This window comes from Colias croceus, chromosome 12, assembly GCF_905220415.1.
Source record: "Colias croceus chromosome 12, ilColCroc2.1".
NCBI lineage: Eukaryota > Metazoa > Arthropoda > Insecta > Lepidoptera > Pieridae > Colias > Colias croceus.
In genome coordinates, this window is record NC_059548.1 from 7,379,373 (window position 1) to 7,405,059 (window position 25,687).

General features: G+C 32.7%; 1 protein-coding gene across 1 annotated transcript; it reads left to right on the top strand.

Annotated features, from left to right (window-relative positions):
• The first annotated feature begins 518 nt into the window (after positions 1–518).
• On the top strand, positions 519–25,554 carry LOC123696348 (lissencephaly-1 homolog). Its single transcript, XM_045642469.1, has 10 exons — positions 519–673; positions 4,340–4,473; positions 15,379–15,532; positions 17,546–17,692; positions 18,497–18,653; positions 18,918–19,095; positions 20,118–20,253; positions 21,112–21,267; positions 22,208–22,403; positions 23,498–25,554. Exons 2-10 carry the CDS (start codon positions 4,436–4,438, stop codon positions 23,569–23,571), a joined length of 1,236 nt encoding a protein of 411 aa, XP_045498425.1. The 5' UTR covers positions 519–673; positions 4,340–4,435; the 3' UTR covers positions 23,572–25,554.
• The last annotated feature ends 133 nt before the right edge of the window (positions 25,555–25,687 follow it).

The window sequence follows — 25,687 nt, forward strand, 5'->3', positions numbered from 1 at the left end:
GTACAGTTTGTCACTAACTTATCTAGCAGTTTACATTAGCGACAATTTCACGGTCCGGTATCAACTTGTCACTAATAATAAATAATATCGATTTCTGTTCACTTAACAGCTCACCGTTTACACATTGACTTATTTTTAGTGACAAGCATTTAAAATACTTTCCTGACCTATATATTTGTGCGTAACCGTTAATGTCATAGCTTGCGTTTGAATGTTTAATTTCTTAAATATTCGGCGATTCTGATAGTTATGAGTGAGGTTTATTAAAAATATGGATCCATCGCCCCTTGTTTCGTCCGATTCATTGCTGATTACGCGTTGCCTGTGCGCGTTGCTTTCAGTACATTTGAACATGCGCCCTTAGAAAAGTTTTCTTGACAGATAACCAAAGAATAAACTACTCACCTTCGGCGAGCAGATAACTGACATGGTGTTGCCAACTTAACAATAGAATTGCATTTCTAAACTTGTTTAACAGATGGCGTTGTACTTTCAAGTAAACTTTGAAAGGAGAAAAAAATTGCGATTGGACATTGTAGTTTATCGAGTAGTGATCAGTGAGTTTGAGCCATTGCATTGAAAACCGTTTTCTGTCCCGAGACATAGTGATAAGTGTGTTAAAAGTGTGTGATATTTGAACAAAATCAGTGAAAATAAAGTGCTTTCACTATTCGTGAGTATAGAATTTTCAACACTTCTTGCATATTCGGACAACCGTTCTTTAGATTGCTACGGTAACCGTTCAATATGGCCGTTCTGCTATTTGCCAATTTTCTTCAAAAAATCGTGGACGCCTTGTGAAAAGATATTGAGGATATAAGAAAATTCTGTAATATATTTGGCTAGTATAATTTAAAATAATGTCCTATTTTCGTTGATGTGGCAAATGACAGACCCTTCTTTTTGACGTTTAATTTGTGAGTCATTTCGTATAAATTTCACATTATTTATTATTTTCTCGCACACGTAATTCTCAATTTATAATTCACAGTTCAATTAGTAATGTAGTCATATGCAATAGGCCTTTGAAAGAGAAGAAGCTGTTTCATTACTTATTGATCATCCAAATCAGCTGTGACTTGGTAATTATCAAATAGTTATATTGAGGCAAAATACTACTATAGCTAGCTCGTTTATAATATTGATGCTAACTGCATCATATTGAATTTAATAAGCCAATATCATTATCTTAATCATGAAGTAATATCATTTGTCAATTTTTCAAGATTATGAGTCCATCAAAGTGATTATAAGTAAAGTAAACAAATTGTGTAATATTAAATATTGATCTTATAACATTAACTATTAAATTCAGATGACTATCTCTAATTCTCTACACCACAAAAGATTTGAATTATCAGCAATTGTTATATAATATTGATGAATTAATTCCACCTAATAATTGCTAGAGGTTGTTGACCAGATCATTGTGTAATTGAGCTAAAATATTGATAAATTTATCCTTGACATAGAAGCCATAGTTTCTTAAAATTTCTTATTACAAGAAGCCAAAAAAGTGATTGAGGTAATCAATGAAACTGATCCATTAAGTCGAATGTAAACAATTCACTATTTAGAGCTGTCCAAATTTGTAATAGAATTAAAAACTCACAAAGTAAAGTTAAAGATAACATATTATTACATTCACACACAGTGTTTCTTGATATTAGATAGATAGATAGAAAACACTTTATTGCACACAAAAACAAAATTTACAGAAACGATATTATTATAATAAATGTACAATTTGGCGGCCTTATCGCTTAAAAGCGATTTCTTCCAGGCAACCTTGGGATATAGGAAAAATAAATCAGTAAAAAGGTAGATAGTGCATAAATACATACATATACAAGGAACTGTAATTATACATAGATAGATAACTTAAGAATCAAATAATATTATACAAAAACAAAGGAGAAATGAGCAGTATAGGAATACAAATATTAGAAGAGAGGAAAATAAATTTACATAAATAGAATATAACTAAATCAGCAAAGAACATAGACAAACAGCATTAAAGAGATAGATAGTAGTTCTTAACAAGAGTTTTAAAACTATATAAAGATTGGGCTTGCCTGATCGTTGTCGGGAGAGAGTTCCACAATCTTACGGCTTGTACGGTAAAAGATATTGTTTAGTTATGTGAGTAATGTATACTTCAAAATTAATAAAATGTTTCTTAAATATTTTTTTAAAGTTAGAAAATTGCAAACTTGCAATATTTGTTGTTTTGCGTGATAATTTTACTAGGTATGTTGATAATTTTTTATGAAAAAAATGAAACCCTTCTATCCCTTGCACTATGTGAGATAAAAAGTCAACTTTATGTGGAAACTTAATATGAAACAATACATATAAAATTGTAACAACTGTATTATATGTCATACATTAAAACCAATTGTGAAATTAGTAAATTGGAATAATTTATTAAATAATTTGGATTTTTTAATGGCATGTGCACTAAATCTAACCAAAGTAAATAAAGTTCATAGAAAGCCCATTTATCAAGGAAGGCTAGGATAGGCTATACTAGAAGAAGACCAACAGATGCGGAGCCAGGCGGGTGTGACTACGGAGCACAGCTAGTGTCTTATAAACACACTAGCTTTCCGCCCGCGGCTTCGCCCGCGTTTTCAAAGAAAAACCCGCATAGTTCCCGTTCCCGTGGGATTTCAGGGATAAAACCTAGCCTATGTTACTCGTGGATAATGTAGCTTTCGAATGGTGAAAGAATTTTTCAAATCTGCCAAGTAGTTTCGGAGCCTATTCAATTCATACAAACAAACAAAAAATCAAACCTTTCCTCTTTATAATATTTGTATAGATTATTTATTGATAGATTTGCAAACTATTATTGATCTATACTTAATGATCAATTATTCCAATTATTAAAATATAGATCAGATAGATAATTGTTACTATTTTATAATCCTTTGTATCTTATCTTCCTTTATCAATGGATATTTCATTTTGTAAAAAAAAGTATTTGGTATTAGGGAAAAATGATGTTTTAATTTATGTTATGCTCTAAAGTTTAAATATTGTGTTATATTATTATGTATATATGCATATTTATTTTTATATTTAATCTATAGTAGAGCCATTTTAATAGGCAACATTTGACAGTTCAACAAAATTCAACAACGTAACCTAGTAACGACGACATAGAATAACATGATATTTCGTTTTGTTAGAACTGCACATTTGCTTAACTTTTTTCAATTACGATTACATATTTATAATAATAATGACCGATACAAGTAATTTTAAAATTTCATTTTACTGATAAACCATACTAAACATAATAAACAATTTCTGAATTGAAGAACTGACGTCGCTACAATTTTGTGTCAATAAACCTTTTTTCTTTTTAAATACCAGAGACGTTACTCTAAAAATCGAAATCTGACATCTAGAATCGAATGCATTGATTACTTGTGAATAAAAATCATCATAAATTAATAAATTCGATTGACAAATGTTTCAAATCCGTATCGATTAATTCACTTTAATCGATGTTTTTAAGCAGGTTACCTCTCTTCGAAGATAAAATTGATAGACGTCAAATGTTGCCTATTAAATTGGCTCGACAATAATGGGAATTATTTCCCAAAATATTAATGTTATTATATGAAGTTTGTCGTGATATTTTAGGGCTATAATATATCTATAAATACACAGGGCCCGACAGACAGAAAGCAAATTTGTTTTAGTACTATGTGGTGATACTATAACTTTAAATTAATTTTACACTAAGATCTTAAAAAAAAGAGCACAAATAAAGTACAGTTATTTCAACCAACAGACTCATTTATTTCAAAAATATATATGAATTTAGGATTTTAATAATCACAAAAACCTCATCAAGAATTATTTGTTTCTAGCTGCGCTTCGCAGTTTCACCTGCGTGGCTCCGCTCCTGTTGGTCTTAGTGTGTGATATATAGAGATTTTCTTGACTTATTGTATTAGTGTACATACATATTAAAAATAAGTTCTCTGAAATAATTTTTTATACCCAGTTAAGTAAATTTTCTCTAATTATATTATATTTTTTCATTCATTCATTTCTAGAATTATCTTCCATTTATTTCAGAGAAATGTAATAAATATCTATCATATAAATATCATTCCTCCATAAGTTTTATATGATAAAAATATGTGTTTAAATACCTAAGTATAGAAAACTATCGTAGTATCTTTACCAAAATTCCCATATAGCAACAATAATTGTAAATATTACAAAAATTAACTAATATTTCACAGAAGTGTATGCAAATGTTCTACTAAATACTAGTAGTATCGTAATTCGCAGCTACAAAGATGTCGTTTGTTCAAAGGTGTGATAATGGCAACGGTGCTCCCGGCGACGCCCGCGTGAATCTCTGATATTGCAGCAGTGAACTCCGGGACCGCCTCAGCGTAACCCGACCACGATGAAAATGGTGTTGTCACAACGGCAACGCGAGGAGCTGTGAGTGCATCGTTTTTTAACCGGTTTTTTCATAATAACAAAATCAGCTCGCTTTCTTCATTATGTATATGCCCTTTTATGGGATTGTAGATGAATGCAATTAGTTATGACACTTTTGTTACCCTCATAAAAATATTGATGTTGAAATTAAGTGGGATAATAATAAAATAAAATGTGTTTGTTATGAAATATTCGCGAAACCACTGCTGATTATAAAAGTGTGATTATTTTAACATTTCAGTAAAAACCTTCACTAAAAGTCGAAGTTTACCAAGCTATGTATCGTTTCCACCTTATTGTTTTTGTTAATTTTAAGGCGTGATTTTAAGAACTTTTATACGATAATAATGAAAGTAACTTTTGATCGAAAATGTATGGAATAATCGTTTGGATCAACAAATACACTAAACTAGCATATGAAGTACGTCCGATAATGTCTAACTGTTCAAAAAAATAATGGCAACAAATCTTATTCCTTTGCTTAATTATTATTTTTATATGTACCTAAATCGCAAGTTCATCAATTCAATCAAAATACAAAATAATAATATAAAGAAGATAAAACCACAAGTTATGGACACAAAAAATATAAAATAATTTTGAATACCTAATTTTAATTTATTTTGATAAGCCGCCGTACAGGTTTTTTAGACTAATTTGTGACTTATCAAGCTTGGCCGGAAACGGATGTTTGAGAACCTGAAAGTACCTGTCTTCGATATTGTTAACTGTTTTATTTTTATGGCTAAAGACGTGATCAGTATCTAATCTATAAAAAGTGTAAACAAAATCGAGTTGTATGAATTTTCCTCAATCTTCCGAAATTAATGAGAATGTGTATAATTACGATCCGATTAGATCATTGATTATAGTTTCGTTTTATTATTTTTATATATGTAACATTTCCAATTTTATTTATTAGCAACCACTAAAAAGAGGAGTAATTTTTGCATTTACCTTATTAAAAAACTGTTGAAGGTGTGTATCATAAAACATTATACCTAAATATAAATCCTATCTGATCTACTTTATTAATTAATCTTTTATTTGATTCTGGTTTTCTTCTAGCATTTAACTATAGTTACTTGAGTTTCAAAAGGCATTTCTTTTTTATTTTGAGCCAAAAGGTGTTCACGCGAGCGCCCTACACGTCACATAACCTTTGAAAGTAACAGTGTTCTTATAATTTCATGTCGTTGACCTCCCCGACAGAGCTGCTGTCGGTAGTGTATCTGGTATCAACTTTCTTCACAAATCTAGAAATCCCATCATTGTTACTTCTATCCTATGTAGTGGGTAACGAGTCTTTGTAGGTACCTAATACCTATATCTTAATGGCCTTTATCATTAGATCAATATCGTAACATATTTTTCTATCCCAGTAGGTACTGCAATAAACAAAACATAATTCTATTGTTAGGTACTGAAATATCGCATCGCAATAAGCCAACAAACCTTTAACAACCTAATAGATCGTTCGATTTATTATTGTTTATATTACTGTTATTGCAATTAACGTTCGCTTAAAATGCTTATAATAAGTATTATAAATAAGTGTTAATGAGATCGCTGGCCATTCTTTATCTCGGTACTAGTTTTGCATTGTGTCGTGACCTGTCTATGCCCCTTACTCTGATACCTTACATACTCTTCGGACTCGTCTGGGGCAAAGTGAAAGGAAAAGCACGACCTAATCTAAGTCGTTTAATAGTTCTGTTAAAATTATCACGTTCATTCTACTATTTGTGTGACCGTAAACATACATTTTGACTGGTTTTTGTGAGTTTCAAACAAGTTTGGCAAATTGCATAAGATTTTTCAGCAATAAATTGTTTACTTTTTTCTAAGATATGCTTTATATATTTCGAATTGTTGAAACCGTGTCATACATTTTGTTTCATGAAATATCTAAATATGTAGTTTTATAACGAATATCGATGCATTTGTAAAACCTGTTTGAATTGACCTAGCTCATCCGCATTTCTCTGATCGGCAATTTTGATTATCGGAGGATCATTCCGCATTCCACATATAAATTCACTGTGTTATGATACGAGGCCATTGTCCATAGTTCTCGATTAAAAACAAATTTTACAAACCTCTCCGAATACAATACTCTTTGATTAAAGTTTCATTATTGTTATTTTTACAGCTGTGTTTTATAGGTTGACCCAAATTATATCCACTGGCTCTATAACCTGTTGGTTTGCTCTGGTTAAGTTTCACATACAGTGTTACATCACATTTTGTTTTTATTTCTGCGATGATTTCATCTTACGTTATTTGTATTGACAATAAAAGCGAAGCATTCTGGCTTAACCGGAATGGAGACAAACTTTTGGTATTGACTCGACTTTGCAGTTTTAATTTAAAAAGCTTTACGATAACTAATTACCGGCTGCTTCTATTATCATACAAATAATTTACACTTGAAGAATTGCAAGTAGTAAATACCTAGTTTCAATTTTGTTTAATACTTCGAGATTTTTAAAAACATTTATTGATTTTCAATACTATAGTTTATAATTAATTAGTACAAACACATTTCACCTGTACTATTTTATTTTTTAAATTGTTGTTGTAAATTAAAATATGTAACAAATTGCTATCACATTATCGATTCATTATTATTTTCGCAGTGACACTCGACAGCAAATTGTTCTATTTGCCCATGTTTCTAATCTTTCTAAACACAGAAGAGGAGAGCACTCTAACATTTGACTATAGAAAAATTGCGTCATACCTACTTTATTGCCATAACCGATCAAGATAGTAATCTTTCTTATGTAACTTTGTTTAAGATATGATAGAAAGCGGTCCACTAATAACCAAATATTTTAATCAACATTTGAAACTAGCATTTGATATGTAAATGCTATGTGAACTGTTAGCGTAACTTAAAAGGTTATATTATGTATATTACCTACTACAAAATATTTCTAAAAGAAGTTTTCAACATAAACCTACCTAACTCATAAGTTTGATCTTTATAATAAGTTTTATAAGTAATGATAATAATATTGGGAAATGAATTAAAGACAGTTGCGTTTTTTTTCGTTGTAATAAAAAAAACAACATTTAAAGCCTTTAATCCATAAAAAAAAGTTGACAATCAGAGAAATCAGAAAATACAGAGAATACAGAGCCTCAATGTCACTTTAAATGTCAAACACACACGTCACAACACACAACAGAAAATAAATAGCACAGAAAAAACAAATGTATTCTTTACATGTATATGTACTATGGTCTATGACCTATACTGAAATTAATAACTGCATAATCTTGACTAAAGCTCAATTTGTTTCAACATAATATATTTCATTCATTTGTGAAGCCTTCAATTCGAGTGCTGTATTCGGTCATAGATCTTTCGTATAGGTAACATAATACTTATTAGTTTAATAGTTATTACGTAAACGTATAAAACATACATGAGTCATCGGATTTGTCACATTAGTGTTTTAGGATCTTAGTTAAGTCATGACTGATACCTGCTTTGTAAGAAATTACCAATTGCTCTACTAAGTTGGTACGAGCAAGGGGTCATGAAATGTTATTTACAGGTTAATGTGGTCTTACTCTTATCGTTCTGAGGAACATTAATGTATAAATAATTGATACATTAAGCTCGGTTCTCGAGGATGGGATAATTTGCGCAAGTTTCTATTACCTAGATAATAGCTGAGGTGTGTTCCCATCATCTAGAAACTAAGCTTGTAAGTCATTTTAAGGTCCAAGACCCGTTGTTCGCCGGTTGCCAAGATAGTGTGGAATGCAGTCCACCGGTCTTCGATATAGCTATTCTGCCGCATGCTGCAAACTGCGCTATGCATATTATATCCTCTTTTATGTATGACCATGTTTTAATATACAGCCTGCGCTATGCCTTTAATGGAATTCACCTCTCGACAGACGTCAGCTTGAATTTATATTATTATCTACATTTATGGTACAACGTTCTATTTATTTCCTACTCTATGAATGAACTTGAAAGTAAATCTATTACGGCAGAAGTTGTATACCACTAACCATGCTATTTGCTAAACATCTGTTTAATATTCATCACTAATTTCTACCTCTCTTTTTGGTTATTCTAATTCCTAATGTTCTCTCGTATTTATTTTGTGGCCCATTCTTGAAAAAAAAAACAAAAATACTTAGCTCATGTATTACGAAGGTTGTATTTTATAACTAGCGGTCCGCCCCGGCTTAGTCCGTGGTACATGTTTACGTTTTCTCTCCATAAGAACCATCCTCGTACTTCAAGGAATATTATAAAAAAAGAATTAACGAAATCGGTTCAGCCGTTCTCGAGTTATGCGCTTACCAACACATTTTGCGATTCATTTTTATAGTATCGATAGGTTAGAATTAATATTAACATATTGCGCAAAATTCTAAAATTAAGTGTTTCTTGGTGCTATGCAGAATGTTGTACAAAATCTCACGCGTGTTTTTCCCTTATAGATTTTACTACAGTATTAAAAATTGAAATGAATTGAGCATTGTAAATTTGTAAAATAACACCCCAATTTTGTGTCACCTATAATATTATTATTCTGTCATCGCAAAGGACGACGAAGTCCCCGTAGGCTGTGGCGAGATATAAATAAGCTCGCGAAGGGGAATCGCAATGACGCAGCTCAGTTTTGACGTCGCCAGCCGGCGCCTTAACGCGATCGATACGCGGAACGTAGGAGGTTTCCCTCTTCATCCCCATTTTATGGATGTTTGCATCATTCGCTCCATGGCCAAGCGCTGTTTTGTTTTAAATACGACGTAATTGATATGTTGCGTCTAATTAATTAAAGGATATGAACTGGTTATAAGGTTCATTTAAAATATTCAGAAATATAAGTGTAGGGTACCTAGTAACCGGTATGTTGTTCTTTTGTGGCAATGGTGCCTACATAAAAATAAGCATGCTGATCGTAACTTTAGTATAACATATCACCCTTCTAATATCAAATTTCAATAAATAGATAACTTGAAAGCCGTAAATGGGGTGGTATTGCGTATAATATGCGAGTTTATTCAAGAACATACATATATATTCTCTAAAGATAAACCCAACAACCTGTTAAATATACAAAACGAACATCGTCTATTCATCTTTCAAGTCTTGATATTGCTTACGTTAAACAAACCTTGAATTAATATTGTTTTATAAATAAACGCACACGTAACACATATTTAAGGCGGAAACGTTTGTACGAAATATATTAGTTATCAATAATGATAGTAAATATAAGGTGCGAATTGGCTTATGTGATTTGAATAAGATTTAAGATGACTATATGTGTGTTTGTTCATTCCTATGATAATATGAAACATTTCCTTAGTATATTCATTGACTCTGAGACTTTAAAAGATCACTTTTATAAAAAAATATCTTTTTATCCTGAATTATCTTTCGATATTTTATATGTAAACATAGGGAAGGCAGTTTATGTTAGTAAAAACTAAAATGTACATAGTAAATCTGAGAGAAGCATATATAGTTCAATATTCTTCATCATTGAAAGACACCAATTGAATGTTTTGTTTTGCACATAAATTTAATTAAAATTCAAAATTAATTAAGAAATTCATTTTACAGAAGGTACAAAGAAAGGCCCAGCGCAATATGGGGCACCGGAGTAATAACTTCGCTAATGGCGTTGGGCTTTTACGTAACTCGGATTAATATATTTAAATACTGGCGATACTGACAATGTCATCTCATTAAAAACCGTGTATAAAGGAAACTTGAAATTCAATTTGGGCGAACGCGAATAAGGTTAAATACGGATGTTGCAACATGGTCGTTGGCCAACAGAAACACTTCACCTCGACGTAACTAACTTTTTCGGAAACAATCGGCTGTAAAAGGTTACATTTCACATCACGTGACTATGTAAATTGTAAAACGCTACGTGCTTTTCATAGCGATGCGACTAATTACGGCTCGTTCTAGTTTGTTTCTTTGTTTGTATTGCCTTGTTTGACGTGCGGAACTCGGCGCAGGCGGTCTAATATATAAACCTTTAAGGGGAGGGGAATATATTAATTTAAAATCTATTCTATTGTAATGTATTTTTAACATAATAAAAACATTATTGTTTTATTCTTCGTTTATTCTATACAATATTTATTACTTATATAGAAATAAAGAGACCAAACTAATAATAATTAAAACACTAATGACTTATTTAATGCTATGCGTAGTCACTTAATCGTGACATAAGATGTCCCAAACATGCATCATCAAAATATGTTCAGATGTTTCTCATATTGGTTTATATTTTATAGTCCTTGTTATTTAGATATCTATGGTTAATCTGATAACGTGATAATCGATAATTTTATCTGCGCATTTAAGGTTTTTATTGAATCTCATCTTTATGCGTACTTATTACATTCCTCAATTTTAATTAATGCTGTTTATATTTGTATTACTCCACCAGAGATTCAAATTGCGGGGCCAGTTATAAACTATGCTATGTTCGTCCTGATTTACATTGTAATTTCTACGTTCCTCGTGCGTCAAATTGTTTACATTATGTCTCTGTTACAATCTGCCCACGGCGATGATGAAACTTAATTGTATTGGATAGTTCACATACAAGAAATGTTTGTTGTTAAATATTTAACATTTATTTGGCGTACCTTAAACAAATACAAGTTAGCTACCTACTAGCGATGAAGGCTTATGATTTGAGCTATTTGTATTTCAGAAGGTTTTGTAAAAATCCATTTATATAAACTTGACTATCATAATGCGATTAATCTTATCGAGTACTATTGATGGTAGTGACCATGGATAATATTATTGATAACGAGTATTTTACGTCGATAATGAAATGTGTGTAAAAGCTAGGGAACAACGTCGGTACGTACTTGTAATTAGTCAAAAGTTTCCCTCTAGCATACGTGGAATTGCTTTGTGAAAGTAATTTTCTCAGGGTTATATACATATACAGAACCACTTTCGCGGGGTAATTCACGTTAGCCAGATGCGACTTCGAGTAAATTGATGAAACTTTATAAACATAATCTTTACCTTTGGAAGATACTCTCGTTCGGGGTACTAAATTATATTAATGTCATGTATCTAGCATTGGGTATCTATAATCTGTATATTATTTATTATCTAGGTATGGTACAATACTCGTCGAGTAGGTATTATTGTTAGTTGTTACTAAGTAATAGATATATTAAAAGAACTCTGCGTAGTCTAATAATAGAAAAGTGTATTTCTTACAATACAAAGGAATCCACGCATGTGGTTTGTCTTTTTCTTATGTAATATGACACTGACTAGTAGTTAATCATGTTCGTACGTTGAACTCTTCATGTTTATATTTTTCACAATTTTCACAATATAGTAATGATTAGAATAGCCGAGTTTATTTACCGATTAGGGTCAATAAAATGTAAATATAAAACTTTCTATGCTCCAATCGACAGTGATTGTATTATACAATAGTCAAAGCAATAAATAGCAGTTGAGGAATCAATTTCCCCAAGCCGTGACTCGTGAGCATGGATAATCGGTTGCTTCTTCAATTTGGTTACGTTACGTCAAAAGCTAACAAGTATACACAGCGGCTCCGCGGAGGCTTTCTTTTCGAACTGATATAGATATTGTAGGATTCACTGTCAACGTTGCGAAATGTGGATCTTTTCACTTGCAGAAAATAAAAGGTCTAACTTGATTACTCCCACGCGAACAATAGGGACACCCGCGACGCTGATTGTCTTTGCAATCGATTTAGTTTCACCAGTAGACATATTAAACAAGCGAGAAATTAAACTTCATTCATCTGACGATTATACGAAACGCACGGATGCCCAACTTATGATGGCTATATCATTAATTTCTTGTGCATATTGTTTGATATTGTATCAGATATCAAAATTGAATTTTTGATTAAAAACAAAAGATGAAAGGAAAATTTTGCTCCATTTTGTATAAGGAAATAGATACATCTAGTATCGTAGCATAGTAGGTAGCCTTCAGTTGATTTTCGATATAAATAATTCATACCGATTGGATTCTTGTAAGCGTCGATCATTTATTTCTATTTGAAAGTTTGCAAGTGCTTTGCAAGATGTAAAGATTTAGTATCAACGGCTATTAATGTACCTACATAAATGTTTTAACCATCTCGATAACTAAATGTGAATTTAACTTTCATTCTGTAATGAATTTCGCAATTTAAACAATTATAATTCGCTTAAACGAAGCTGTTAACATAACATCTCGTGGTTTGAAACACTGTTAGTGGCATTTATAGTGAAATAAGTACCTTGGAGTTATTGTTTATACCTTTAGCCATGTGTTTCTGTGTAATTAACATTTTTGTTTTCAGCTGCCAGAAATAGCAGGTGTGTCGACTTTGACAGAATGAATGTTGACATTAATGGGCTCATATTAAATTATTCAATACGTTTAAACCTTAGATGTTTAAACAATTTCATAGACAAAAAAGGCGCCTTAAATAAAAAAAAATATTGATTATATGATATTACGAATCATTATACCCGGCGCGGCCTAAGATGATCCCTATGACAGTTCGTCTTAGTGATTGCTCGTATGATGGATCGTGTCGATACTTTACTATTTTATAGGCAAAGGCGTGGTTTGCATTCAGCCACGTCGGTAAACATGTTTTTACAAATATTATAAAATGAATTTTTAACGTCTATTATGTAAACGAAACGGTAAGTAAAACGAAAGTTTTCCAAAACATAAAAATGCACCTTATCATTTTCTCGTAATTTTTAACCCGTTTAACACAGTGTATATTATTTTATCATGAAAATGGAATCCCCCATTTAATTTTTCTATAACTTATATTATCATAGGTAAGTAAATTAACGCGAACGGAAATTAATTAATTAATTATGCTGCGATCTTCTGTTCCATTCAATAGTGAATGAACTATAGCTTAAGCATGGAAAAAATGTGAACTCGTTTCCATTATCGAAATTTGTTTATCGATACTTTCCGCACTAGTCGATAAATGCCAACGATGTAAGTTTTGAAGGACGTAAACGTAAAGTCAGATTGATATAATTTCTCGTAAATGTTAAGAATTGTTATAATGCCAACGGAATATCATTGTAATAGCATAAAGCTACGTAAAAATTAATAAATGCCATTTTTAGATGCCTCCAATACGTTTCTAATTTAATGGTGACGCCATTACAAGTTTGTCTCTTGAGAATAACTGTCAGTGTCATAGGGATCATCTTAGGCCGCGCCGGGTATAGCGCTTAAAATTGATATCCAGTAGAATAATTAAATAATGTTTAGTACCTACCGACGCGTCATAAGAAAAATTCTACAATTATAATCAAAATTTTATCTGCTGGTTATCTATGAAAGCCTTTCTATTTATTCATCATTGAAATAAGTACCTCCTGTTTGTAAATTACTTTAATAACTATACGAATAAATAGTAGGTACTTCTGACTTGTGTAACAGCATAAACATTTATCGGATAAAATGTGCATTATCCGCATGTCTCGTGTACAAGGGCATCTCTATCTATTTAGGGCAAGTTCGACATGCCTTCAGATGTCAGCTTACGAAATTCGCATACATTTTGTTAAGCATGCACTAAAATAAAGCCAATTTTATTTCTTTAGGGATAATAAGTACCTACTAGGATTACCAGCGTCATTTTTAGGGTTCCGTAGCCAAAATGGCAAAAACGGAACCCTTATAGTTTCGTCATGTCCGTCTGTCCGTCTGTCCGTCTGTCACAGCCGATTTACTCGGAAACTATAAGTACTACAGTGATGAAATTTGATGGGAATATGTGTTGTATGAACCGCTACAAAAATATGACACTAAATAGTAAAAAAAAGAATTGGGGGTGGGGCCCCCCATACATGTAACTGAGGGATGAAATTTTTTTTTTCGATGTACATACCCGTGTGGGGTATCAATGGAAAGGTCTTTTAAAATGATATAAAGTTTTCTAAAAAACATTTTTCTTAAAGTGAACGGTTTTTGAGATATCAGCTCTCAAAGTCGTAAAAAGTATGTCCCCCCCCCCTCTATTTTTATAACTACGGGGTATAAAATTCTAAAAAAAATAGAGGTGATGCATGCTAATTAACTCTTTCAACGATTTTTGGTTTGATCAAAGTATCTCTTATAGTTTTTGAGATAGGTTGATTTAACTGTAATTTTGGTTAAGTTATTGTGCTTACACTGAAAACGATGGCTGAACCTTATAAGATAGATCAAAAAATATACTACAGTATTGTACACCTTTAAAAATCCGCGATGATATAAAATCTTTATAATGTAGGTACTTTTTACGAGAAATATTAGCTTATTCAAGCAATACGCCATTAATCCTTATCCAGTAATGTACCTTAAATACATTGTGCATTTGATAAAGTTTAATATTACAAATGTGATTGTTGAGTAATAATAGGTTAAACATATCCATCGAACCAATATTTTTAAAACTGGAGATTTTAACGAAGATTTCCTCAAACAAAACTACATACATAAATTTATGCAGAATGCGGGATATACACCTCTTCTCCAAAATTGTATAACCACTAGAGGTGAAACTCACCTGGATAATATATTTGGTAATTTTAATTGTGAAGCTGGTGTATATACTTCTTTATTCAGTTATCACAAGCCGATTTGGGCACGCCTATAGCACGGAATATTTATAAATACATATATAAAATTAATATTCATACATAAAAGTACAAGGCAAAATATCGGGAGAGTTTAGGCTCCATTCACCAGGTGTATAAATTGACATAATAAGTTTATTATATTTGCTGCTACGGAACCCTTTGTGCGCGAGCCCGTCTCGCACTTGGCCGGTTTTTTCTATTACATTTTGCGCAATATGACATAATGTATATCTTACGTTATTTCAGAAACAAAGCTATCGCTGATTACCTCGGCAGCAATGGCTACACGGACGCGCTGGAAGCGTTCAAAAAGGAAGCCGACATGAGCGGCGAAATGGACCGCAAGTTCGGGGGACTTCTCGAGAAGAAGTGGACGTCCGTTATCAGGTTACAGAAGAAGGTAAATTCAATTAGCTATTTTGTAATTACATTACACATTGTATGTACAAAAACACGTAGTAAAGTATCAAACCTCCGTGGGTAAAGTTCTGCCTTCACGACTGAGTTATATCATAGATTCATAGATCAAAGAACCATAATACCTCTAGGTCTATCTATTTACTATTCTGTATTTTCAATTATAATATGTTATTTTAAAGATGTACGTTAAAGTTTTACGAATATTATTTACAGATTAATTAAAACTTTTGCGTTTCCAAATAAAAAATTAAGTATACCTAATAAATACTATATAGATTATAGATGTAAAATTTAAAATTCAACTTCTTTAAAGTTTTCTCAATTTTATTTTACTGCAATAGTTCTAGCTGATGGAGAAATTGTGAGATAAATGTTTAATGTTGCACCGAATGAAAATCGTTAAACGCTACATGTGACGTGCGCTCAAAAAAAGGTCAAGGTTCCTCCCACGTGAAATACACTTTTCTACCAAAATAAATTCTTAAATCTAATTTTATGTAATTCAAGACATTGTAAGAATAACTTTATTGAATAAAGGTTTCCTTAGTAATATCCTTCACATTCATTTTGCTATTAAGGTGGGCCTGGAACTAGAATCATTTGTCACAATAAATCACGTACAGCTCTTGTGTCCAGTTATCTATTCACTATATTTTACACGGTTTGTTTATAAATTTAATACAAAGCTACCGAAATTAAATTAGTCGCTTCTACGAATTATAATAATTGGCCTGAAAACGAGTCTTGCCAACAAAACAAACGTTTAAAAGTCTTATGAACTTCGGTTTCAATTTTAATGAACCAATTAAAAAAATATATAATTAGGTACGGAAAATTCTAGCACCAGATTTGTATCGAAATGAGATAAAGAATGCGATTCGAATTGAGAACCTCAGTTATTTCTGAAAACTTCGCCTAAAAATGTAAAGAGTACTTTTTGAACTATGAACCTGTCCTTTATGATCGCATAATTGAATTAAATTAACATAAAAACTAAAAGTGACTCACATCTTCCAAACCTACTTTATTATTATAATATCTTGCTGCGACTCGTCTTGGCCTAGGGAATGGAACATATCGATCGACGACACGACGTTTCTAGGTCGCCAGCAGGCTTCTATTAAGTGCTGTACGTTCAATCTCTTGATCTGAAGATTATATCGAATGTATCATCAGCAAAAAATTCCATTGGCGATGTCGATACTTAATTACACTAGTAAATAGATTGTGTTCAATAAAAACATTCATCACACTTTAAGACGTGTATCGTTGTAAAAAAAGTTAATAATGTAGGTAATTAAATTTAAAATAATATCTATTAAATTAAATGCAATGCTTCCGCGTTATAATAATATGGATAGCGGTTATAAGTAAACTTTGTACTTGGCGTCACTGAACGTGATAATGTTTTATTATAATTAAACTTCTCCATTTTTCTTGTTAAGCACTAAAGATAATATATAAGTACCTATAAATCTTATTATTTAGTACATATTTGCTTCTTGTTTTGGAATCACAAAATACAATAAAATAAAAAATGCACTTGTTATAACAAGAGATCAATGAGATATGATCATAAGAGCAAGTCTAAAAAGTTTAAATATTTTCGAAACGTACATGTATACTGTATACTGTTATATGTATAGTTCTGCCTTCATAGTAAACTGCTGAAAACGCCGTTCGCACGGGTACGGAATGTGGGAGTGGTTTTACTGTGTATAATAATATAATATTTCTTTAAAATAATTAATTATTTTATGATGTTGTAATTAATTTTAAGCTTAATAAAAGTATGTTGAAAATTAGTAAATTTGAGCCGATTTTTTGAAGCCGGCTGTTGAGTTCCTAATTCGTGCAATCCTGCTTCACTTATATTTAGTTTGTTTCTGTACCACAACTCTTTTGCTTGGGAATTGGGATAAAAGGGTGTGTCAAGGTAAGCTTCTGAAGTTTTCTTCTATTTTGATACAACTTTTTTAATTAATGTTTAAAGGTGATGGAATTGGAATCGAAGCTTTCCGAAGTGCAAAAGGAGTTTATAGAGGGCGCTCCAACGCGTGCGAAGCGCACGCCCACCGAGTGGATACCTCGTCCGCCGGAGAAGTTCAGTCTCGCGGGACATCGTGCTACTATTACTAAGGTAAATTAATTTTACATAGCTTCAAATTATATCAGTAATCAGAGTATTTAATCTATACTAATACTATAAAGCTGAAGAGTTTGTTTGTTTGTTTGTTTGAACGCGCTAATCTCAGAAACTACTGGTCCGATTTGAAAAATTCTTTCGGTATTAGATAGCCCATTAATCGAGGATATATCATCACGCCAAGACCAACAGGAGCGGAGCAATGCGGGTAAAACCGCGGGGCACAGCTAGTACATAATATAGGCCGCGGCTTAGCACGCATGTTTAACCTTGATTAATTGTAATAGTAAGAATGATCCCATGTATAGTTTTATTAAAGAGGTATAAATAATTAATAAATAATGCCTTTGTAAAATAAGATAATTATGAATGTAGACTAATCACGAGTTTTTGATTTCTACTACAAAGCGAGTATTTAATTATGAGAAGCATTCATATCCATTACAAGTCTTCAGCTACATATTCATTGAAAATTATTCAATTACGGCGCCATTCGCAAACAACTTACAAGATAATATTATACTTTCACAGTATAAATATAGCTTCGAATTAAGTACATACTAACATTGTAACTAACAGACTGCCAAAGACTATACAGGCTTCTTCATTGCAACTTCATTAGAGCATTCTTAATAATATTACACAAGTCGATCTTTAAAAATTAAAAAAAAAGCGTTGCTTCATTACTAATAATGCAAATAAATTATTGAAAGATATTATTTATTACCACCATAAATTGTGGGTGTAAACCATGTTTTATTCTCACATAATTTTAAAAGTGAATTTATGTGATTGCAGGTAATATTTCATCCAGTGTTCAGTTTATTGGTGTCGTCGAGCGAAGACGCCACCATTAAGGTGTGGGACTTTGAGAATGGCGATTTCGAACGAACCCTTAAGGGTCACACCGATGCAGTACAAGATATTGCATTCGACCTTCATGGAAAATTATTAGGTAATTACTTTTTTTGTAAATTGAAAATTCTCAGTTCACTTTAATCAGTCGAATATTTTGTGACAAGTAGACAAATAAGATCCAGTTTTTTTTTCTGTTTTACTTGTGAAAAACTGTTTAACAAATTCTATTCACCCATTATCCAGCAGCAGGACGTAATTTATGTGAAATTATTTAGCAGATGTTTGAAAACAAATACAAAGTTACAGTGCCGTTTATATAAATTGGTACAAAAATGTTCAACCAACATATCCACATTTCCAGTGTCGTGCAGCGCGGACATGTCGATAAAGCTCTGGGACTTCAACCAGACGTTCGAGTGCATCAAGACGATGCACGGCCACGACCACAACGTGTCGTCCGTCGCGTTCGCGCCCAGCGGCGACGTCGTGTACTCGGCGAGCCGGGACAAGACGATCAAGGCGTGGGAGGTGGCCACTGGGTATGTGGATTCTCATATTACAAACATAGCATACATAGCAAACTGTTCACTTCTTCTGTATAAGTTCTATTTAACTTATCTGTCAGTTAAAATGAAAAATTTATTGCCTTATGTACTATGCATATTTTCCTTATCTAATATCAAAATCATTGTAAAATTTGTATTGGTACATAAAATTGTTAAATAAATAAAAAATGTATGAAATGAAATGTGTTATAGTCGAGCCAATTTAATAGGCAACATTTGACGTCTATCAATTTTATCTTCGAAGAGAGGTAACCTGCTTAAAACCATCGATTAAAGTGAATTAATCGATACGGATTTCAAACATTTGTCAATCGAATTTATTAATTTATGATGATTTTTATTCACAAGTAATCAATGCATTCGATTCTAGATGTCAGATTTCGATTTTTAGAGTAACGTCTCTGGTATTTAAAAAGAAAAAAGGTTTATTGACACAAAATTGTAGCGACGTCAGTTCTTAAATTCAGAAATTATTTATTATGTTTAGTATGGTTTATCAGTAAAATGAAATCTTAAAATTACTTGTATCGGTCATTATTATTATAAATATGTAATCATAATTGAAAAAAGTAAAGCAAATGTGCAGTTCTAACAAAAAGAAATATCATGTTATTCTATGTCGTCGTTACTAGGTTACGTTGTTGAATTTTGTTGAACTGTCAAATGTTGCCTATTAAAATGGCTCTACTATAAATAGAATATCGGAGATATTATCTGCATAAGTTAGCCGAGAAAACCGATGGCCTATGGAGCTGCTAAAATCCGAACGGTTGTTTATGTTTTGATGAAATTGATTGAACTATTCAGTACATTATTTATTAATTAAAATGTCCATCTAAATTACTCATAATTGAGCCCCTTTCCTTATTTAAATAATTGTTTTATAATCATGCTTTTTGCAAAAAATTACTGTATTTGCCATGCTCCCCGATATCAACTACATATATTAATTTGAGGAAGAAGCGTTATTAATAATAATCAATACATATTTACAGGTACTGCGTGAAAACATACAAGGGTCACCGCGAGTGGGTGCGCATGGTGCGCGTGTCGGCGGACGGCAGCCTGCTCGCGTCCTGCTCTACCGACCAGACGGTGCGCATATGGAACGCGGACACTAATGAGTGCAAGGTTTGTATAAAATATGTTATTTATGCATACATAAATTATGTTATCATAACATATATTGTACAAGGTTTTTATAATATATGTTATATAGTTATAATTTATTAAAAATAGATTTAAAAATGTTGATATTTTTATGTATTTTAAAATAATAAAAAAACATGCATGAAAATATCATTTTTACTAAGTTTTCTGTCTAATTACCTATTTAATGTTTCAAAGGTAACAAATTGTCATTATTGCTACTAAATTTGGTCAGATAAATGCAATGCATAAAAGAATGCAATGCCATTCAGTGGTCCAACTGCTTTTGACCAAACATGAGTAAAGACAAATATCAAATAGAAAAGTCAACGTTTTCATTGCCTCTCTTTTTCAGACTCTGTAGTATATCCCTAAACTGAAGCTGAAGTTAGCACTATAGTCTTATTATCTTGCGCATATACTGTCGATATATTACGTTCTACGTATCGTCCGATCGAACGATTGGAGACTATTCGTATTTTAGGTGTGTTGGGTGTACAAATGAAAAGACTAGCTATGAAGTATACATATTTAATGTGCGCGGCGTAACAGCGGCGCCGTGAGTTAGGAGTTTCACACTGTGTTATAATACATTACATTTATTATTACACTAGTGGCTCCACTCCTGTTGGCCGTAGCGTGATAAAATATAGCCTATAACCTTCCTCGATAAATGGGCTATCTAATACCGAAAGAATTTTTCAAATCGGACCAGTAGTTCCCGAGATTAGTGCGTTCAAACAAACAAACAAACTCTTCAGCTTTATAATATTAGTATAGATTATATATTTTGTACGTAAGCAAAACCCCTAGAGTATATTAACAATAATAACGGTCCAGATGGAGCTGCGCGAGCACGAGCACGTGGTGGAGTGCGTGGCGTGGGCGCCGGAGAGCGCGGCGGCGGCGGTGAACGAGGCGGCCGGCGGGGACAACCGCCGCGCCGCGCACGCCGGGCCCTTCCTCGCGAGCGGCTCGCGCGACAAGTCCGTTAAGGTGATTATTATACAAGTCTTAAGCATATTTTTTTTTTTTTGATGTCACATATCTGCAATCAGTCAGAAAAACTATAAGCAGGTCGGTTGAAATGTGTGGACGATTGGGCGAAGCTAAGGCCAGTGCCTTAGTTCGTCTTAATTAGGGAGCACGTCAGCTCTCTTCAGTCTTTGTATAGCTTTAGGCTGTAGGAGTATGTGTGATAGTGGGTTTGGATGGGATGTCAAACGATCTTTGTATTTAGTTGTAAAGCGATTTGCTTTCTGTATTGCGGGCGTACCATGGAGCAGCAGATATCACTCTGAGAATGTTATTCTGTGTTCTTTGTGTTTGTGTAAGTCTTAAGCATATAAGTCTATAAACATATAGATGGTTAAGCAAAGCCAAAGATCGGCAACTGTGGCACAGTATGGGGGAGGCCTACGTCCAACAGTGGACTTATCCGGGCTGAATGGATGGATGGATGGATGGATGATATACATATTATATTTTTCTGCCTTACTCTTATTACTTATGGCTTTGGCAGACAAAATGCGTAATAGCGCTTTAGCATCGCGGTATAACGTTGCGCTCAGCTCATGTAATACAGATTGGCTAGAGCCTAAAGCGTTGCCTAAAAACTCACACTTAAATAACATAAAATCATGAAATTATTGTATTATCATCATTCCTTGACAAGTGGAGTTTAAAAGTTAGTGTGTCAAAATAAAGTATAAAGGAGTGTTACATACAAACATACAGGTGAAGCTGGTATAAGTTTGTTAATAACTTAATAAGTAGCTTTGATTGAACTGCGGCGAGAACTTATTGTTAAGCAGGTAAAGACTTCCATTCATTTGATAATAAGACCGTCCACTTGCAACCTTACAAGTGTATACAAAATAATTAAAATGATTAAAGTAATGTAATTTACTGATGTAACAATAAAATTGTTCACCAGATATGGGACGTGAGCACGGGCGTGTGCCTGGCGACGCTGGTGGGGCACGACAACTGGGTGCGCGGCGCCGTGTGGCACCCGGGCGGGCGCTACCTGCTCACCGTGTCCGACGACAAGACGCTGCGCGTGTGGGACGTGGCGCACACGCGCTGCCTCAAGACGCTCTACGCGCACCAGCACTTCGCCACCAGCCTCGGTCAGAACCGTTGCACTACACGATACTAGACTACATTACACCAAACCTGTTTACACTGTACTGCATTTATCTATATTAATCTTAATATATATAAATCTCGTGTCACAATGTTTGTCCTCAATGGACTCCTAAACCACTAAACCGATTATAATAAAATTCGCACACCATGTGCAGTTCGATCCAACTTGAGAGATAGGATAGGTTTTATCCCGAAAATCCCACGGGAAAGGGAACTATGCGGGGTTTTCTCTGAAAACGCGGGCGAAGCCGCGGGCGGAAAGCTAGTAATATTATAAAGCTGAAGAGTTTGTTTGTTTGTTTGAACGCGCTAATCTCAGGAACTACTGGTCCGATTTTAAAAATTATTTCGGTGTTAGATTGCCCATTTATTGTGGAAGGCTATAGGCTATAAATGCTATATAACAGGAATGTAGCCACGTGGGTGAAACCGCGGAGCGCAGCTAGTAAGTTATAACACTAATACACTAAACTATTACAAGAAGTGTTGTGCGTTTTTTGGGACGTTGCGCACACGCGCTGATTTAAGACGCTGTACGCGCACCAGCACTTCGCCACCAGCCTCGGTGAGAACCGTTGCACTATTGACACTGAATTATCAATATTTACTGTTCATTATACTACACAACACTGCGACACTAACACTATGCAACACTCACTATACTTTTTACACACTAGTACACTAAACTTTGGTATACATTGTGGTTTAAATTATAGTATAGCTTATTTCTAATTGGTATATGTACAATAAATAATGAATAAATAAATAATTGTGCGTGTGGAATGTTGCGTACACGCGCTACCTCGCTGATTCTGTACACGCGCTGCACCTCGCCACCCCCATACTACACTTTGCTGCACTAAACAACACTATACTAAACTATAATACACATTGATACACTAAATTTTTAGTATGATTAAAATTTGTGCGTTATTTCAAATCATATTAGAATTCACTTTTCACTAAAAATTACCATTCAAATAGCCATTAAGATGTAATTACATACGCACGCACAGAAACGCACAGAATTTAGTTATAATTCATTGGAAATAATTAATTTAATATTTTGTTACAGATTTCCACAAGAACTTGCCATACGTCATATCGGGCAGCGTCGATCAGACAGTCAAAGTTTGGGAGTGTCGTTAATAGCATTGCCATTTTAGTAACTTAAACTCACCGATGATATCTTTATCATTAATTTTTCACATTATTACAAAAGCTGCAATCGATCGTTATCTAAGTTTCGATTATAAACGTGGAATCATTTTAGATAAACAAAAAGATTTTTTTTTTTGATAATTTATTGATATTGTTTCCTTTCCTCAATTCATTACATTTTTACGAGTGTATTTGACGAAGCTATGTTCCTATAATTTTAAAATTGCTGTCCTATCTGTTTTTGTTAACAACACATTCCATTAATGTCGGCTGTATTATTTCGTACAACATTTAGTTCAATTACATGTGATTATATCATTTTGGAATACGATGACGTAGTGTTCGTCACTTACCGGTAGAAACGATGATGAGAGGAGTTAAAGCTGTGTTATAATTTAACATTTCATTATTCTGTTTTACTTTTTAGTTATTTTTTATTAATAAGAGCGTTTAGATGTAACTTTATTTGGTATGAATAGTTAATTTTTATGTGTCCGCTCTAGATAGACTTGTACCTTGATTTGTTTATCGATGATTTAGTTTCAATTTGATATCAATGATTATTCATGACAATCGCACTGGATTCGGTCATTTCACACTAATTATTATTACATACTCATCAAAATCTCCTTGTACATATAATGAAAACCCTTTTTTATTTTGGATCTCTGCTCGATACGATAATCATTATGTTTGTTCGCTTGCGCTAACAGCATTAATGAGAGTCCACAGAGATGTCACCCGTAGTCATGGCCTTCGCGATATATCGGAGATATTGATGGATATATGTTTTGTTTGTATCGATGGAATATTTAAAGGGACTTATTTTAAGTTTTGTCAACTCAAAACTTTAACTATAAGTTAGAGTGTATATTTAATTTTTTACTATTTATTTACATGTTCAATAATTATTTTATTAAATGTCTCAAACAAAATTAATATGTAGCACATAAATTGCAAGTAAGTGATTTTTTATGCAATGTTCTAAGTTTTATTATAGATTTAATAATATTTTAAGTTGTTTTGGATTTATATCATACAATAGTTTTACATAAACTGAAGTGTGTGATATATTATAACTTATAATAATTTTTTCTATCCCATTTGTGGTAGCTAGATTCAAAGATAATTATATGAATGCCTGTTGGAAAATTTACTTATTTATTAAAATTTATTGAATTTGGTTGCCCGACTTTCTAGAATTTAGGGGTAGCATGTAGATCGTAATGTTAGAAGCTTTGCAGTGCTAGCGGTTAAATATCGAGATAGGAGAGTTAAATTTTTTGTAAGCGAGTTGTAACGACGTAAGCCAAGATTCGTATTTAGTAGAACGCCTAAACGACAGGACTTGTAACGTTGCATAGCATTGTATTGCATGGTTATTTGCTTATCTTTGTAGAGTCGGCAAAATAGTGATCAAGGAGATTATAGGTAAAGTAGGTTTAAATAGGGGCTGCATTGTTGTAATAGGTCGAAGGATTGATTGATACTCATGTTGTGTTACTTTTGTGTTTTAGATATAAGATGTAAACATTCGCTGGTTTTGTTAATGAAACTTCTGCTAATCACACAAAAATGCTTTTAACCAGTATTGCTAATATTTACTTAGTGCTCATTGTCTACTACCTTTATAATCTCCTTGAGGGAACTTATCTATAATTTAAAGCTTGCAAATTGTATTGTATGTTTTAAATAAATAAGGATTTGTAATACAATTATCGAGGAATAGTACTTGCACTTATAACTAAATTGCTTATACAATTTTCGACTTAAACAAAACCTCTTGATAACTTAATGAATAATAGTAACAACAAACTTATATCTTTTCAGCAAGAGGTCTATGTAACCACTGTAATCTGTATTTTATCTTCAATTTATATAGAAAATTACCTACCAACATTTAATAGAATTTGGTCTAATATTTTCTGTAAATAAATCAAATATGTCATTAATAAAGCTGTTTTAATTTTACTATATTTTTTGTTCAAAACCTCTTCCTTTAAATATTAATAATTTATAATATATTATCTTAGAATAAAACAATATAAACTGACGTAGAAGCGGTCTTTGCAAACTATCAGTTAAATCTGTTCCGCGTTAGACA